This window comes from Clupea harengus, chromosome 11 (assembly GCF_900700415.2).
Source record: "Clupea harengus chromosome 11, Ch_v2.0.2, whole genome shotgun sequence".
Taxonomy (NCBI): domain Eukaryota; kingdom Metazoa; phylum Chordata; class Actinopteri; order Clupeiformes; family Clupeidae; genus Clupea; species Clupea harengus.
Window position 1 is genome coordinate 24,705,415 of NC_045162.1, and position 18,790 is coordinate 24,724,204.

The window sequence follows — 18,790 nt, forward strand, 5'->3', positions numbered from 1 at the left end:
TTGACTTTACTACCAGTGCACCATGCTGTTTTAGCCCAGTCCTCTCGAAGACCCAGTGTGGGTCTATGGCCCCATAAGGGCTCTGAGGTGCTTGGAAGGGAGGTTCAAGATAAACAGGGCTGGGATGGACACAGATGTGAGGTATTATTCTTTGGGACCAGACAGCTGGATCTGATCTTCTGATCAAGATGTGTGGCAAACCTTAAAGGTACAACATGTACTTACACATGTACATGTATACATGTATATTATTGTAAATGTATTATTACGTGTGTGAGTTTGTGTGTGTGTGTGTGTGTGTGTGTGTGTACGTGCACATGTGTGCTTGGTCCTTTTGCACATATATGTCCACTTCATGTGTTCAGACCATTTAAAAAGGAATGAGACAAATAGATTTAATCAGACATAGTAAAAGTGTGTTTATGTTTACTGTGAAGAAGACTACATGACATATAAAAGCAAATCTCATTTCAGTTTTAAATTACATTGAGGGTTAGGTTAAAATATTTATTGATGAATAACCATACTAAAATATAAACAAGTGTAAGTCTTTTCACAAGCACAACCCCAACCAAGAAAACATTTCTTGAAAAATATAACATTCCTCATAGGAGGTCCAGTAACCTGTTTGTAGAAAATAGAGTCAGGAGTAGAAGTGCTTCTGGAACACGTAGAGCACTGTGCAAAGTATTAGGCTTGCTTGGATTACAATTACTGATAAAATCGTTGGCTTCATAATATTGTATGACTTTTAATATAAAAATGTATGGCTTTTAAATTAAATGTATTTCTCCCTTGTCCCTGAAAACACCTGAGATCCATGTTAGTGTGATGTTCATGACTGACGATGTGCAGGCAGGCGGGGTGATTTAGAAACTCTCTCTTGGCATCTTCATTATATAACTGGAAAAAATATATAAACACATTTTTTGTGAGACACACATTCCCACCACAAAAGCAGACACATTTGCTTTTTTTCCCGTGTTTCACTTGAGGCCTAAAACAACAGGGCCGAGATCTTAAGGCTGCTTACGAGTAGCTTCTAATTGAGTTTTTCCTTACTGTGTTATATCTCTATGCCAGATCAAACTTAAGTAAGATGAAAAATATACTGTGTTGGATGTATAGCTGATTATTCTTGGAGCACAGCTCCACTTTCTTCACTATGTCAATACCATGGCTTTTTTAGATGCATGAGGCACAAGATGACTTCATATCCACCACAGATGGGAAACTTCCTAATTCACACTGTAAGCAACATCCCAAATGAGCAGCAGCGAAAAAATAAACAGAAGTTCTCTGACTCTTTGCCTCTTTTCCTCTGCGATCTCCATAGGTTTCAATGTAAATACATGTTTGGCTGACAGCCAACTGCTTCCCATCTGTGATGACAAGCTCACACGGTCCTTGCTGGGCTCAAATGCTTGGACTGACCTTTGTGTGTGTTCTGTAAGATTTGGTCCCATTTAAAGTGAGTGAAAGAGCTGCTGGATGGAGAGGACCAGGAAGATGGTGGAGGCTGAACGTGTGACCTCTGAGGCCTGGAGTGGAGCAAATGACCATTAGAAAACCACCATACAGGGAAGAGGATTGATAACTGCTTTTACCATTTGAACAACATGGCAAGTTTACTTGTGCATTTATTTTGTAATGAGCTGTTTGGTGTTCATCACCCACTGAGCAACAGAAATATATATCTAAAGGTATTGGCTAACATCTTTAGACTTGGTAGAGTAGCACTGATTAGATCCCTGGTTGATTTCTTAATGGCTTTGCTGTGTGTGAGATGGAAGGCTATCACTCCCAAGTTTTGAACTGGAGACCAAAAGCCAACTAGATGGGAATTCCACAGTATTTATTACCACGAGAAACAGTGACAGGCATCATGCAATTTGGGGAGAATATGCTAAATGTAATGTCCTCTAATGTCCGTGAAACGCAAACATTAATTATGTTAGCATGATGAAGTTCTCTATAACTGATGACATCACTAACAAAGCTGTGCAATACACTCATGCAGCTACAATGGTAGTGTCACGCTTTCTCACTGTTTTAATCTGTTTAAAACACATTTTCACTTCTCTAAAATATTATTCATAAGGATATAGTGACTTAATTACTGATGACTCTGATGAACTGAAATAACATTATATTGTGATTGTGAAAAGGTGTACCCAAGTACCTTGTCTGTTGCTTCTGCTGTTTTCTCCGAAAGAATTTCAAATTCTTCATAGCTGAGAGATGAGTTGACTAAAACAAACATAGATTTGAACATAATGTAATTGAGCCAAGTGAAAGTGTATAAGTAGATACGGTATAAACATACATAAAAAATGTATGGCACGAAGAAAAAAAGTGAGGTTACATACTGTAATAGTAGTATTCAAATGTAGTATTTTCATAGTCATAGTCAGCTGTTGTTACTTCATAGTCATCAACTTCAACACTCCTGCCTGTAGATGATGAAAATGATAAAAGCTCACTTAATTAATTCCAGTTTAAGACATGCCTACACACCATGTAGCATCTCCTATTTGAAAGACAGATATTGGTTAATTACCTGTGCATAGACAGATACAGACTCCTGTGCATCTACAGAGCATAAAGAGCAAGATCATGAGGGAAACCAACATTGCATTCAGTGTTTGGATTCAGACATGGGAGACGTGGGATTCACACACCCTAAACTGTGACCCAGATAAACATGTCAACCCCTCTCCCACCTCAGACCTGATTCTCCCCAACAACAGCCAGCAGTGTTAAATGCTTTGTTTTGGTAACCCATAATGCTCCATAGAGAGAAAGAAGGACAGATGGAGTGTGTATGTGTGCGAATGTATTGTGAGTGGCTGTGTGTGTTTAAGGGTGGGCCATTAAGTCATGCCTTATAGATGCCCTCATACTCAGGTGTTTCCTGAACCCTCTCAACCCAGTGGAGCAATCTTCTGTGAGTTATGCACCTAGAGAGGCAACAAGTCAGAACAATGGGGACACCCAAAGAGGAATCTATCCCCGAGGAAAAGGATCTCCAGCCCTGGCCAAGGGGAATAAAGTGGGGAGGGAGGGAGCCAAGCCCAGCCCTATCAATCACACTATGAATGGAGGGCATAGATGCTTTTGTGTAGGGCGGCGCATTTGCCACAACATGAGAGTGGGAGGTTGAGCTCCACAGACAGTTTTGGGTTACAACCACTGGAGTCTCTCCTGATGAATTGGACTCACTTCATGTTTGTGTGATATATATAATATGATATGTGATTTATATAATATATATGTAAAGAGCAAATCTAACAATTGTAAACTACATATCTGCACGGGTAGCTGATGATTCCAGTGAAATGTAGTCTAGTGTACGAGTGGAGCATTATGAAACTATTTTGAAAATGAATTTTTAATTTTTTTTTAACACTCAAATTAGCTGCATCACTGACAGACCGAAACATGAGTGGTTTGGGAAACAGGGAAGTTCTCTCTATGCCACTCAAGGCATAAAACAGTCTAACAGATACAGACAACAATGCAATTATGGGTTCGGTGCAGTGCGCTTCTTGGCGCTGAAATAGGTTTGCTTTGTGTCAGTATGGAGCAACACAATAGAATTTCCAAAACCAGAGTCAAAGTCAATGCAGTCCCTGGTGTGACTATAATGTAATTAATGATACACCAAGTTTCTAGTAATGCTTTGTATTAGCTTTGTACGCAATGGTGGGAAAACAAACCACAGTTGATAGCAACCACAACTGTTGCTCATAGTGCTTTTGTAGACACAAGCCTGTCTGAAACATGTCAGAACAGCCCTGTTTGTGTGTGGTTGCTGCCCTCTCACCCCACATCCATACTTCTTGAGTAAAAATGCTGTGCTGGCAATGAAGAATGTTTTCATTTTCATGATGCAATTGAGGCACAAATCAAGATCTGAACATTACCCCCTTTTTGTTCAACTGTCACCATATTTAGAAACGTAACCACTATTTCCTTCATCCGTATAGCCCAAAGGCAAAAAGAGGCAAAACTGGACAAGTCTCTTTGAATATGCTTCCCCCTTTCTGACAATGGAGAGACCTCCCTCTTTTACGGGAAACTACATGAATGAGCATGTGAATGAAAGGTCTTCATTGAAACAAAAGGATTTCCTTCAAGGCAAATAACTGCCCTCTCCCAAAAACAAATGACACCATCTTCAGTATCTGGCAACGGTTGGTAACACTCCCATAACAGTATCTCAGTTATCTATCAGCTGTGAAATTAGACATATTGATGATCACTCATGTGTTGCAAATGGTGCTGTAGAAAATTAAGGCTAATGGATCCTCATGTCATCAGGTCCATTAACATTCACATCATCACTGAGGTCCACAAATGGAGAAAGTTACCTCGAATAAACTTTGTGAAGTGATTTGATAAGATCAGAGGGCACCCACTCCTCACATTAACACTGCTTATCAAAAGAAAAATTGCGATGGTGATTTTAAAGCCACAATATTGCCCTACATTATCATTATTGATAATATAAAAGTACTGTGCAGTAGCCTACATCTTGCACTTGTGAATATGTAAATATACAAGACAATAGCGTTGTTGTGATAAATGGCTAAATAGCTGTAATGTGTTTTTTTAATTAATGTGATGTGTCATTACATTAAGCTATCTCTACTCTAGCTTTAATCTTTGGGTAGGATTCTTGTTCAAGTTTGGGTTGGTGCAATTCTCTGCTGTCTCTCCAAGGTGTCAGGGATATTCCCAATGCTCCAGGATATATAGACTACTCCAGACAAATGACACCTGAGGTATGTGAGCAATGCCAGATGCATGGCCATTTCCACGGATTAGCCTTATCACCCAGTCACTCGTGTTTTTTTTTATGTGAAAGGCTGACCTATACCTCTCAGTCAAGTTACATAGCCAGCCAGGGATTTGCCAAGATTTGCGGATGTGCTGACTTTCTCTTCCCAAAATTCTCTTCCTCCTCTGCATCCAGAAACCCCCTTAGAAGTCACAGACAGACAGACAGCTTTGAACTGGACTCTACCACAGTTTCCAGTCTCTGTCTAAGTCATCTGTGTACTCTTTCTCTCTCTCTCGCCAGATTCAACAGTGACATTAAATGAAGAGACCCCCCCCCCCCCCCCCCAAATAAAAAGCATGATGCAAAACTAACAAACAAGCAAAACAAAACAAAAACAAGTAAGATTAAGGGGGGGGAATGGATTTCCCAGAGTTGTAAACCAATACTGTCTGGTTGCCTGGGGTGCATCCACCACACACCAGCCCAGGGGAGGCAGATCCACTAACAAACAGCTGTATTAAGTCCTCTGGGGATTTGCAGCCTCTCTTTTTGGCTCCCCAGCCCCTCTCTTGTGAAAACTTCAGTAGACCTTACAGACAACATTTGGTACTCTATTTTCTTTCACAGCGGGATTGTCTATGTCTATGTTCAGACTGAAACTAGATCTGCTCTTTTCTCTGGCACTGTTTCCACACATACCCTGAGGACCATTGTCATCCCTGACTCACGGTGCGTTGTGAAAACCCACATGTCTGTGGGTCTGAGCTTGGAGAGAAGTTAGTGTCTTTTTCATTGTGGAGAGCCTCATAAACCTTATGCCTATGCAACAAACTTGTCTGGCAGCAATGTGTGAGAGCAAGGATTGTCAGTAAGTTAGTGTGTGTGTGTGTGTGTGTGTGTGTGTGTGTGTGTGTGTGTGTGTGTGTGTGTGTGTGTGTGTGTGTTTGTGTGTGTGTGAGTTAGTTAGTGTCTGTGTGTGTATGTGTGTGTGTGTGTGTGTGTGTGTGTGAGGAGAGCTCTGGCCAGCAGTACTCACCCCAGCAAAGAGTCATCAGAGTTCCAGTCACCCAGAGAGAGAGCAGTCGCCAGTGCATGTTGGAGAGGAGAGTGGGGAGTTCAGGGGAGAGTGGGAACAGAACTGCAACTGGATGTCAGTTGTGTGTGGGGGGGGTGTTTGTATGTGTGTGTGTGTGTGTGTGTGTGTGTGTGTGCAGGGGTATGGGAGCATACTGGTGTACATGGGTGTGGGGGTGGAGGAACAGAGAAAAAGGGCAGGGCCAGAGGCGTTTGGTGCAACTTTATCTGCCTAAGATAGAAACTTGCAGTTCAGCACTCATCTACTGATTCCTATCAAGGTCCTCTTTTTTCTGGCAGGCAGTGAAGGTGAGAGGAAGGAGAGGTTCTCAGGCTGACAAATCCAGACATGTCAAGGGAGCAGTGTTATCTCAAGTTCAATCGTGACATTTGATCTCTGAGCTGGAGTACTGATGGTAATATATTATGGGGGCTCATCATTTAGGATTTAAAATGACATGAGTTTTAAAATTTCACATGTCATGTTGTTATGATAGCACATATATCAGCACAAAATGTAATTTGCTTATTAATATATCACTTACATTTATATTACTTTCATTTAATTCTGTCATTGAAAAAGGTGTTTATGCCATCAACAGCACAGTTTAAGACAGCAAACGTACTCTCTTAAACTGTAATCCCTCACTCTTAAAATGTAATCCCTCACACACACACAGAGAGAGAGAGGGGGGGAGAGGGAGAGGGAGAGAAAGAGAAATCCCAGCAATAGAGGAATGGAAAAACAGACAGCGCTCCACAGGGACACCCCAGAGGTCTCTCCTCCTCCGCTGCCCTCTTCCTGTCCGTCTATTCTCCAGCCGCTCCTAGAGAGGACCTGAGCGGGGCGAGAAGAGAGGCCACTGATTTCTAACCAGTCCCAGCTGTGTAAGTCCAGGAGTAGGTTCCCAACCAAGGGAGTGTAGAGGGGGACTACCAGGACTGACCTCAGAACAGCCACTGAAATCATACAGGTTTTATTTTCTAAACTGAAGCACCGGTCCGTCATTCAAAGGTTCTTTCTTACTAAGAAATCCCTCATTAGAAAGCTCTGTCAAGATAAGATAAAAGACAGTTAGAGTTCCTACACTTCGCCCCTCCCTTTTTTAACGACTGTACCCATCACTGTCACAGACTAGCTTGTCAACATGCTTTTTCATGGGTAGGTTAACTATGACAGCGGCAGTTGGAGCACGCCCTTGCCTGTAGCACCGGGGTGCCAGCAGTGCTCTTGGGAAGAAGGCATGAAAATGAAACTTCATACCTGAGAGGAATCTCACATGAGACAAAACACTACCCGCTCCTCCAGGATGCTGCCCCTGCCAGTAAGATGGAACATGTCCCAAGGCCATTCCAGAGTCACTGCACGCACGGTGCCAACCAGCTTTGGCCCGCACACCAGAAAGAATCCCACTGTATCTGTGCGGCGGGCCATCCCTCTTCATTAGGACTGCTTTGAGACTGAGCAGTCATTCATTTGGACTACATGCCACCCCACCCCCCCACCCCCTGGGTTACAGTTCATTCCTCAGCAGGGACAGAGGGTCTGGTATATGCTGCTTCAGTACTGTTTTACAAGCATATTTAATTTACTGATGTGTGCAGAGTTGTGCATATTGTGAGGGATATTTCATTTTTTGTCCCTGTATTATAATAATCATTGTATTTGCAAAGGTAGATACATATATACATTTTTTTTTAAAGAATTCTTTAAAAAATAAAAAAACATTGTATTTCACTGTGCATATCTGATCCCACTGCAATGTGAAACTCAATATGTAGCCCTGCAAAGGCACATTCTTTGTTTTGTTACAATGGCATCTACTCAAGAAGAAAATAATAAGAGGTATGTTTTAGAGCTGAATTACATTTGAGATCATCCAATGAAGACATGTATCTGCATTTCATGGACTCAAACGGAAACAATGGTGTTTTGTTACCTAGACCTAGCCAGAAAAAAGGAGATGAGAAGAAAATGAAAACTAAGAAGGTTATGTTCATGCTTATTTTCATTCTTTTGGATCTTCTCTCTTTTGTATCTTTAAGGTGACTGTTAAGAAATTCAGTTTGCCGAGACCTTTTTAGAAGCTCTGAGACATACTATCCAGAGCAGTAATACTGTATGTTTCATTTGCTAATGGAGCGTCCATGCAAAAATGTGTAACCTGGTGTACAGCATAACATCAGCATATTAAATTACACTTTTTACTGACTGTAAATACATCCCAGCTAACCGGAGAATCACCATGAAACACCTCCAAAATATAGTCCATGAGTCTCTCCAACTACCCATCACAGGATGTCTGTCAGAGAGCTGGTTAAACTGTCAGCAACCTCACGGTTAGGTTATCTCATGTCAGAGGAGTTGTCATCGTCCTGCCAAACACTGCCCCTGTTGTAGCTCTGCTTTTTGTCTTACGCAGACTCCATTAGGAGAAGCCCAAAGACAGGCACGGCATCAGGACCCTGATAAAGGGGCTCAACCATTCGACCACTCTCTGCCTTTGAAGGTTATCAGTGCATCAGTGAAAACAGCAGCTTGTCATTTGTGTGGAACTTTTTTGACAGGAAGCAGGAGAACAGGGCCTCATTCTGATCGACCTGTGGGTAGAAACAGATTCTCTATGATGTCTGGTAAACAACATTCTTTTGAAACATAATACATGGTTGAATGTAAATACATAAAATATAATGATTCAATAGATAAGAGGATAAGAAACACACACACAGAGAAAGAGAAGGCACGACATGAAAATCCAGGGTGTGAATCACATTAGCCTCTGGTTGTCAGATGCTTTGAAGTCCATATCAGAATACAGCTGTCTTTCTTGCACTAGATAATGAGTCATTGAACTCCGAGGTTCATTTGTGTCTGTAATCTTTTGTCACTGGCATGCCTGCAGCCAGTGGGGGAAACACCATGAAATAAGAATGGCCTAAGTGATGAACTAGTGGCATTCATCAGTCTGGTCAAGCAGTTACCAGAGATGGAACATGTGACATAGTAATTACAGAGCCTAATTCTGAATTTGTCTTTTTTAGTATCGCTACACTAAGCTATCCTCTATTTCGCATGATTACACAATGCCCTTTTGTACTGTCATTTTTTTCTGGTTAACATTTGCTGAATGAAATTACTATTTTTATGACACGCTGGTGGGACAAACTCACACAATGAATAAAATGCACACAGATGGAAAAAAAATCAGAAATGAAAGTATGCAGAAATCTCACTCTCCATGGGGAAATTTTCATTTATCTTTGGAACATTTGGAACATTTCATAACATGTCGGGGGGGGGGGAACTGACCTCTGCTGAGACCCAGGGACAGATGAGAGGAGCCAGTGACTCCTTACCCCAGGAACACATCCAGGAACACATCCAGGAACACATCCAGGAAACTGTGCAAAGAAGGGAGTACATTTGGCAGTCCAAACATACAAACAAATGCATGTGCTCACAACCTCAGGGCTACTAACCCTTTACTGAAAAACGGCCCCATCAGCCCAGAACTGGACTCTTCAGAGGTGAATATTACACTTCAGATACCTAAACTATTGGCAGAGTGCATGCTGAAGGATGTCTAAGTGTTTTGGATATCTTCTCTAAGTAAATGTGAAAATGTAATTGGAACAAAACACAGTGGAAGCCGTTGCTATTCTTCAAGCAAAAGGATTTGTGAAATTATTGAAATAAACATGTAAACTGTCACTTTTACTGTTAAGTGGTATGTTTGGTTTAGAGAACAGCACCGTGTTGCAACTATCATCTCTGACACATTCTTTCTAACGCTTCTCCGAATGCTGTGTTGCTGTTTCACAACACTGAGAATTTCCAGTGACCCAGAACAAAAACTCAGATGTTTATGGAGACGTCCTGCCGTGTGTAAAATGACTCCTGATAACGACTGTGTATCATGCCAAGATCCCATGTTGCGAATCACTTAAAAAACACAAAGCTTCTGGAATGCCTCCGAAAGGGACGGCCCAGTGATCCATGTGTTGCAAGTCAGGCAGACAGACTGTGTGTTCAGGTGTTATTCCCATCATTAGAATCAACTATAACTCCTCATCTCACTGACACACCTTCAGAGGGGCTGAATGAGTTAGCAGATGTTCATGGAGTCCTCAGTTTCTGGCTCAATGATCACACTGTAATTCTCACAACCTAAAGGTATGCGTGGTGGTGTCATTAAACTGGGGTACTTGTCCCCCTTGAGCAGCTCAAGTGGAGGGGCTTTATAACAGAGGACCTCTGGACTTCAGTAGTAGACTATATATAGCCACATGTTCACGGTCATTGGGTCATAGTTGCCCTCAGGAACATAGGCTGGGTTTCGTTACATTAACTCCCAGCCCCGTTGATGTGGGAAATGTTTAGCACTCCATTCCAGTCTCTGATCTCTTGGGCAGTTTCATCAGCTGTATGTCTACACATATTATGAGCTGCTAGGTGACTGGAGTAATGCCCTTAACACACACACACACACACACACACACACACACACACACACACACACACACACACACACACACACACACACACACACACAAACCTCTGATCTTTAAAAGTACATTATAACTCTCTCAGACAACCTCAAGGAACAGATTTGTCTCTCTATGGAGACTCAACTCAAATATAACAGACTCTTGCCCACACGTGTAGTAAAAACCTTCTTAGGCCCATGTTATTATATTTGCCTAATGTCTGCTTGTCAACGATAGCATACATTTCTCATGACAGCTGTGTCATAAAGAGAAAGAATCCCCTAAGATTTGCTCCAGGTACTGTAGAAGAGGACAGATGCCACTGATGCTTTGTAGTCACTGAATAATGCATCTGCGCATTTTACACTCACCAGATTTTCTATTGACCTGTGATAACATTTTTACACAGAAATCCATGTGGGAAACCCCCGCCCTAATCAGTACTCTACTGAGCTATGCTGGACTTACAGTACTTACCCCCTACCCTCAGCCATGCTGATTCCACTTCCTGTTCAGCAAATCAGCAAATCTGTAGTGTCACCTCATGTAGGCCACAAATCGATGAAAGCAGTAGGTTTTCATAACGATCAAATATTTAACCCCAGACTCAATCAAAGTCTCTTCAATTCCATCTTGCAGACATGGAGAAGGTGGAGAAACATTTACAGAATCTGAATGCAGTCTTGTACAAGTTTTGACAGGTAATAGATAACCAAGTATCTTCACTATCCGCTGGACTATCTGTAAATCGGAGTGAACTACGAGACAGGTTGGTGTTTCAAGTCAGCGCAGGCTTAAAATATGTATGGAAAATCACAACCAATCACATCTGAAAGAGCTCATGTTGTTGAGTTGAGTTGAGAGGTGTGACAGCTTATCATATTGTATTAGACTATCGTGTCCATGTTACAAGGTATGAAAAGAGTAATACTGCGGCCCTGAATCAATCAAATCACTTGTTAAACTGATACACAGATGTGAAAACTAACAAGAAATCTTGATTGTGAAATTCCATAATTGGCCTCAAGTCAAATAATAATAATAACAAATGAAAATATCTTAAGCATCTGTTTACACTATTGCATTTTTTGCTTGCAGGAGCCGGCTTGAACATAGTTCAATTCATAATGTCAGTGCTCATTTATTTTCAAAGGTTGTCTGTCTGACTCTGAACAATGATTCATGGTGTGTTTCTCGGTTTATTGGGTGAGGTTTTTTGCCGATGGAAAAAGAAAGTGGAACTGTTCTGGTGGTCTCCACTCCCTTCCCCACCAATCTGGATCAGTCAGACAGGTCTGGGCCTGAGGGTTGGCCATGAGGACATCATCTTCCCCTTAGGTCACTTCAGCAAACCATCCCTGCCTTCACAGTTATTAAAATCTCTATAGCAACCCAATTTGTATGACTAGGCTGGGATACAACAGGTTCTCAGTAACAAAAGATTAAAAAAAATGTGCAGTTAGAGCTTAAGAGTCCTTCACCAACACATGCTCGCAATTCACATTGTTTTATGTTGGAATGGAGTTCTATCAAGTCAGTGAGTGGATGATATTCTGTAGATGGCTGTGAAAATCTTGAACAGCTGTTGCTCATGTCTCAATGCAAAATGCACACCGCAACAACAATTATGCAAAAGTTTTTTTTATTTTGCAAAAAGATTTGTGTTCAGTCTGTGAGTAGAGGTACAACTTCTTAATCACAAAAAGTGGTTGAAGACAAAAAGGTGTATTACGCAGAACACACACTACAGACTTCAAGTGATTCACTAGGTTCACATAGGAACTAAACTGCAGCCTTGTCTTGCCTGCCACCTACTGGACATTGTCGATACCACAATTCGATCTACCGCTCCTGCTTTTTTGTAGGTCACGGGGTCAATGTGTTTCGTATGGTCCTATTCGGAAATGTTCTTGTATAGTCTTTTTAACTAATTTCTCATAGAGGTATTATAGGAAAAAACATTCATGGGCACGTCAAATTATGACTGACTCTATCTATATTATTGGACATGTACAGATGAGTGGGTTTGTTGTGGAAAATGGAACCTCTGTACTTATTCGCATGTTCGCAAGGACAAATTCATATCCGTGTATTTTCGGCAGCCATTTTGTTAATGTAACAGCTGAGCTGGTGGGTGACATCGATTTCGTTGAATAAAAAAGTAAAGAAAGCTCATGGGTAGTCTGCAGGCTATTTTAAATTCCATCAGTGCCGCGGGGACCTTGCGCTGGACATTTAAATCATGTTTGGATCATTCAGATTAAAAACACTGTAGGCTGTCGTTTCTGATATGTCCATCGCTCGTCATGGCGCCAATGAGAACAAAGAGGAGGCGTTAACCGAGTTTAAAAAAGCGATAACAATAAACTCATTGGTGAACTTCTATTTATTATCCATGTCACTCTGGCCTATCCCTATGCAGACTTCTGCCATATTATGATAATTTATATGACGTTTTCAAGAATGCAAACCCGTCGACCAATACAATGGATCAAAAATTAACTGACCTCCTACCAACGTAAAAGAGGCGTGGTTTACCAAAGGGGTTTGGTTTGGAGTTAACATGGTGGCTTAGTTATCGTGTTGCGGCCATTGACTAACATTGCGCGGACTGTCCAAGCTCAACACTTTCTCTTTCTTTAATTTTTATTTAATTGGATTTCGACCTTGAAGTTTCTTGAAACCAATTCAGAAATGGATTTGAAGAAGAGAGTAGAAAAAGAAGTTGGGAGTCGGGCCCCGGAAGAGGTATGGGATTTGGACTATTCATAAGCATTTTGATGCTAGCTAGCGTTAGCCCTTAACGGCTAATGTTTGGCAACTTGGCTTGCAAGCCAGCCTTGAAGAAGTCTACAGAAATAGTAAACAACAACGGGGAGTACTAAGTTGTAGCTTATACTTAGCATTATGCATGATGTGAAACATGGTGTGGTATAGTTCGAAAACAAACGAATTTAATATTCGACTAAATTCGTGAGTTCTTCAAATAAAGATGGTCCCGAGTCTTCAAGCAGTCGAGACGAAGCGACGAAAAAACGCGGTTATCTGCCTTGGCTAGGTTAGCTGGTTAGCACGCTTCCTTTTAAATCGAAGTTAGAGGCACATAAAGTAACCTTGATGTAACGGTAATATGTTACGTTAGTTTCTTGAATTGAGGATATTCGGAGTCTATCAAATGGTTAGCTACATGGATAACTGACCACAGTGCCCGAAGCATTGTTTGTGAACTTGATGTCTGAGCCAGTCCCAGTGCAACCTGAGGGCGCGTTGTTTAGCGAGGCAGCTAACGTCATTTAGCTTGCTAACCTACCCGGCTAAATTAGGTACAAGCAAGGTCGCTTACGCCTAATTAAATATCTTGAATTTGGTAACCAATTTAGTTTCGCACATTGGGGATGAATGGTTATTTGTGTTAAACTACCATGGATAAACATGCAGGCCTAAATGCATAACCTACAGGCATTAGACAGGCGTCTTAACCGTGGGTAGTTCCCTCCTAGTGTTTGCCGCTCTTATGCTGCGTTCAAAACAACGGAAAACTTTCGACTTTTGAAGACCTTGCGTTCACCTGTTCAACTTGTTAAAACAGTGTAAATGCACGCAGCAACCTTTATGCCCTCTGAACTATGTTAACCTTACATTAGCATTTGTGTTAGTTTAAATCATTAATAGCCAATCATGTTCGATTAGACTATTAAGCTAATATCAGTTATTCCAAACATGTTTGAAAAAGCTGTAACGCCGGCAACTTCACTAATATAGAAATGAAGAATGCAAACATTACATACAGTGGTAAACGACTTGTTAAAAGTAATGAAATGGCGTTTGTAATATTGTCATAATGGAGGTCGCCATGGTTGTAGTTGTGACGTCAAGTCGGTTAAATCGAGGCGCAGAATATCCGCTCGAGTTTTCGAGCAAAAAGTCCGACTTGACCGTGCGTTCAAATCATTATGTCCAAGTCGGAGCTTGTATCGTTATTTTCCCAGTTTCTGACGTGTCGTGAACCCAGCATTACTCCTAACGCCACGCAGTATTTACAACTTTCATGCAGCAGGTGCGTTTGTAAACAAACACTAACGCGACTAACGTTGACTAGTAAAGTTAACATTCTGATGCACCAAATTACTTTTCTAAAGGTGGCTTGTTACTTGTGATGTTACATCGTAACACTTATTCGGTATTAGCTTTGGATGCATTTATCATTAATCATAGTTCCTCGATGCTGCGACGGTTTCGTCCAAGTGCACGGTCACCTCCTTTTGGCGGAAAAGGTTGCCCACATAACCAGGAAGCGCACAGTTAGCTCGGTAAAGCGTCTGCCTGTCATACAGCTGCAGACGTCTTGGTATGTTATGCCTAGGTGGTCTGCATACTCTTATTTGAATGTCATATTAAAGGACCCTACTCACTGCTTTTATTGAAAAATGTATGTAGAATGTTTGAGCTCAACAGCCAATTCAATTTCACCCACCTCCCAATGCTTCTGAAGCAACATCTTGATTGGCAGGAATGGTGTATGGCTGATCCAAGCAACATTATTTCTAATTTACACCTGAATTTTATTTTTAGTGCATTCACAGAACAGGCCGCTGGGCTAGAGTATGGCCAGGAGCAATTTGACAAGTTTGACAAAAAAAGTGTGTTGGAATAGTGTCCCAGACCACCTTTAATGGCACTGCTTGACTGACTGAATTGTTTCCACAGGTGTTTGAGCTTGTTGTGGACAACAGCCGCTCTAGCGACGGAGAGATAGTGGGCCTGTCTGATGAATACAAAGAGCTGGAGTTTCTGAGTATGGTGAACGTTGGACTGACCTCCCTGGCCAAACTGCCATCGCTGCTGAAGCTTCGCAAGGTGAGTTTGAATGGTACTGCTTTGAAGAGAACCACAAACAAATTCCAGTGGAGCTTTCAGAGTTGCACAGGGCAATCTTCGTTGTTAATGAATGTTCGTTTCATTGCCTCTGATCATTATGTTTTGTAGTTATGCATTATTATGCAAATGTACTTACTACACCACATTGAACGGAAACATTTCCTTGTTGGGTGTATTCAACTGCAAACCTATTCACACCATTTACTGCTCACTCTGTGCAGTTGGACATAAGCGATAACGTCATCTCAGGGGGCCTGAAGACCTTGTCAGAGAAATGTCCCAATCTGACCTATCTGGTTCTGAGTGGAAACGACATCAAGGAGCCGAACGCAGTGGAAGCGCTGGTGAGTTGTGCAGAAGGATTTAGTCGAACCGCTTCCTCGGTTCTGCCTCTGAGCACGTTTCCTTTGGATTCGTTCAGGCACAGAGGAAAAGCCGGCCCTTACATTGTCACCGGAGAAGTCATTTAATATAACACTGCCCTTTTTTTCATCAAAGATGTACATACTTCTGTGGTTCATGTGACGCTGTCGTGTCCTGTGTAAAGTCTTTTCCACATTCAAGCTTTTACTCTGCTTCCTGCAGAAAAACCTCAAGAGTCTGAAGAGGCTGGACCTGTTTAACTGTGACGTCACCTCGAAGGATGACTACAGGGAGAACGTCTTTGAGCTGCTGCCTCAGCTGACTTTCTTGGATGGGTTTGACCAGGATGACAATGAAGGTGTGTTGAGGTTGGGAGATGCAATAGTATATGGTTGGGTACATACATAGTCCGTTAGGTACGCCCCCTACAGTTTAATACACGCATGTGAACCCAGATATTACATTATGTAATTTTCCTATAGTTTCCAAAACTGAATACTGCATGCATGTTGCACAAAATAAATAGATAATTGTTTAAAGGATGGTGCAATTTAAATTTGTTAAGTAAATATAATGCTACAGAGACCTTACTGTGGCCCAAAAACGTGATGCACACCAAACCATCCCTAGTGGACAAAGTACTATCGATGCCCTTAGGGACAGGCATTTTCAGCAAAAACACTATTCGATAATCGCTCGGAACTATTTGAATATTAGTCACTATCCCCTTTAGCATAATCAGTAATAAAACTTGAATTGTGTGAGGTTCCATTAGCTAAATCAGTCCAGGTAGATAGAAGAAGAAATCATGTGATTGTACAGAATTGGTGATGTGCTGATCACCCAGACGTGCAACTGTGTTGTGGGGAGCTGAACCTGAAGATGGTAAAGACGCAGCTTGTTTTGTTTTTCAGATGAGGAAGAGGATGATGGAGAAGTCCCTGGAGTTGGAGATGACGACGATGATGATCTCTCAGATGATGATGTCTCCGATGATGAGGTCTCGGATGGTGAAGAGGAGGTCGGCCTGTCCTATCTCATGAAGGATGGGATCCAGGTAATCAGTGGTCATTTAATGTCCTTTGCGCTAAAAGTCTGTATGGTGAAATATGTATTGTGAAAATTCCCTGTTTCACATCAAATACTATTGACAGGACGAGGAAGATGATGACGACTACGTAGAAGAGGAAGAGGAGGAAGATGTAGATGGTGGTGAGTATTATTTCTAGTTTGTGCATTAAAACCTGCATTTATTGTTTTGTTTTTAATTTTCCATGTTGAAAAGGTTGTGCTCAATCCATTTATGTATTTGAAAACAATGCATGTTTCTTTGTCACTTTGAAGTTTTGGCAGTGGTCACATCCTACGTATTGATCTAGTGTTGGAGTTGGGTGTAGGATTGAGAAGTTGTGTGAAGCTGAGCTGTGTGATATGTTTCCTCGAGAAGTAGATGCAGCCGTAGCCCAAGGGGAGAAACGGAAGCGGGACCCAGTTGACGAAGGTGACGACGACGACGAGGATGACGACTAAAGCGCTGTCCTGTGAATCCGAGCTGCCGCGTCCCAGAACTAAGCTGTAGAAGAGAAACGTGAAATGGTCTTTTCTATTTTTTTGTTTGTTTGTTTTCAGTTTCCTTTGTATCATAGGTATCACTGTAGTGTGCAAGTGTTATTTTTTTTTTTAAATATCATTGTTTTTGTTTCGTTGTTTTTCTACATCGGCCATACAAAAGAGGTCAATTTTTTTTTTTTTAATGAGTGGTCATTCCAAATATAGCAATTGCAGAGTGCATTCTGAGTCTCATGATGCCCCGTTTCGGCACTTTGATGTAAAGTTTCATTCATATGGCGGGCACAGTTTATATCAAGCGAGGAAGATTTCTTTTGGTAGGCCAGGCTCTAGACGTCTTTTTGTATAGTGGTATGGGATCCCCCATCTAAGACATTTGCCATTTCTTGTGACTTTTCCTAAGAATCCTATTCCCATGGTGTTCCAATCCATCTGTGTGTGTGCTACCCTGTCTGGGTTTTCATCCTAAAGACCGAAATGTTGCTAACACGGACATCTGTGTTAATGTAAGGTTAAAGTATCCCTGCATCGAATTAGATATTTGTGCCCAGAAGCAGTTTACCATGTACTCCCTCAAGGAATTCCTGTATACCCCCTCCACCACCCTATAGGAGTCAACCTAATTGTGTGCTATCGTGTTTAATTTGTCAGACGGAGTATTTTAGAAACTCACTCTTTCTAAGCGAACTATACTGCGTGTTTGTAAGGCGTATTTTGTTAGGTGGCGTTAAAGTAAAAGAAAATCAAACAAACCAAGTAGGCAAGCAAGCCTTTGAAGATCTCCCTGATCCCAGATCTCCCTGTCGCCCTCTCCCCCCTTAAACCCCTAGGCTCAGCGCTGAACAACTTCTGATCAGATGTCAGATCTTTTAGAACACTCAGGTGGACCAAACTTTGGAGGCTTCAGTAACTCCAGGAGTATAATCGGTCATCTCACTCTGTTACTGAACTTAGTATCGCTCAACCATTCTTTGGACAAAAACAAACAAACAAATGCCTTTTCTGTTTTGCATTTCCTTTTTAGAGTGAGCATTTTAAAACTTGTTTCTACGACTGTGTAAATAGATAGCCTACTATTCCATCATGTGTAGTTCTTTTTATGAATTGATTTGTCTTTTTAAAACATGCAATATCTCTTGTCCTTTTTTTTTTTTTAAATAAACAAAGCACAGGTCAGGATAAGATTCAGACCCATGACTCCTCGATATAGTTTTATTTTTTATGTCCTCTGCTGTTGAGAAAGCTGTGTTTGGAGTTTGTGTGCTGTAATCTTCTAAAGAGTGTTTTTAAATAAAAGAATTAATTCAACCAGTGCATTGCTACTTTTGGTGTGATTCTCATTCAGAATTATTATATCCTCATCAGCTTCCATCCCAGATCCTCTAAAAGTATTCAACTGAAGTAATTTCCTAATCAGACAACCCAAAACCACATATGCCTGTAACATATTAAGATGTAATATTATGAGTATTTAGTGATAAAGTACACAATGCTCAAACAAGTGGAGCATTCTCGTGTTTGTATACCAACATGAGTGAATGTGATGTATGCAGTGGTGAGAACTCATCCACTAGATGGAGTCAAAAGATTTTTAATACCACTTCTATGCAGCAGGCGCAACTCAGTCCAGCG

At 41.4% G+C, this 18,790-nt stretch overlaps 1 protein-coding gene and 1 long non-coding RNA gene across 3 annotated transcripts; one reads left to right on the forward strand and one right to left on the reverse strand.

The window, feature by feature from the left end:
- Window positions 1-394: 394 nt before the first annotated feature.
- Window positions 395-5,969, reverse strand: LOC116222386. Its single transcript, XR_004164613.2, has 5 exons — window positions 5,823-5,969; window positions 2,370-2,453; window positions 2,183-2,250; window positions 1,435-1,541; window positions 395-903 (listed from the first exon to the last, which is right to left on the reverse strand). It is a non-coding gene; the product is annotated as an uncharacterized LOC116222386 (long non-coding RNA).
- A 6,911-nt stretch (window positions 5,970-12,880) lies between these two features.
- Window positions 12,881-18,466, forward strand: LOC105908933 (acidic leucine-rich nuclear phosphoprotein 32 family member E-like). 2 transcript variants are annotated; one of them, XM_031576529.2, is made up of 7 exons: window positions 12,881-13,096; window positions 15,056-15,205; window positions 15,448-15,570; window positions 15,812-15,947; window positions 16,504-16,646; window positions 16,744-16,801; window positions 17,034-18,466. In XM_031576529.2, the coding sequence occupies exons 1-7, from the start codon at window positions 13,043-13,045 to the stop codon at window positions 17,117-17,119; spliced, it is 750 nt and encodes a 249-aa protein (XP_031432389.1). In that variant the 5' UTR covers window positions 12,881-13,042; the 3' UTR covers window positions 17,120-18,466. The 2 variants fall into 2 exon arrangements, with proteins under 2 accessions (XP_031432389.1, XP_012692953.1); XM_012837499.3 differs by having other exon boundaries at window positions 12,882-13,096; window positions 17,037-18,466.
- Window positions 18,467-18,790: the final 324 nt, after the last annotated feature.

What these genes read in the sequence shown, in the direction of transcription:
- LOC105908933 (XM_031576529.2), top strand. Translation starts at nt 13,043, where the DNA reads ATGGATTTGAAGAAGAGAGTAGAAAAAGAAGTTGGGAGTCGGGCCCCG. An exon ending in CGCTGCTGAAGCTTCGCAAG is followed by an intron (nt 15,206 to 15,447) that starts GTGAGTTTGAAT and finishes CACTCTGTGCAG; the next exon opens with TTGGACATAAGCGATAACGT. An exon ending in TCATGAAGGATGGGATCCAG is followed by an intron (nt 16,647 to 16,743) that starts GTAATCAGTGGT and finishes TACTATTGACAG; the next exon opens with GACGAGGAAGATGATGACGA.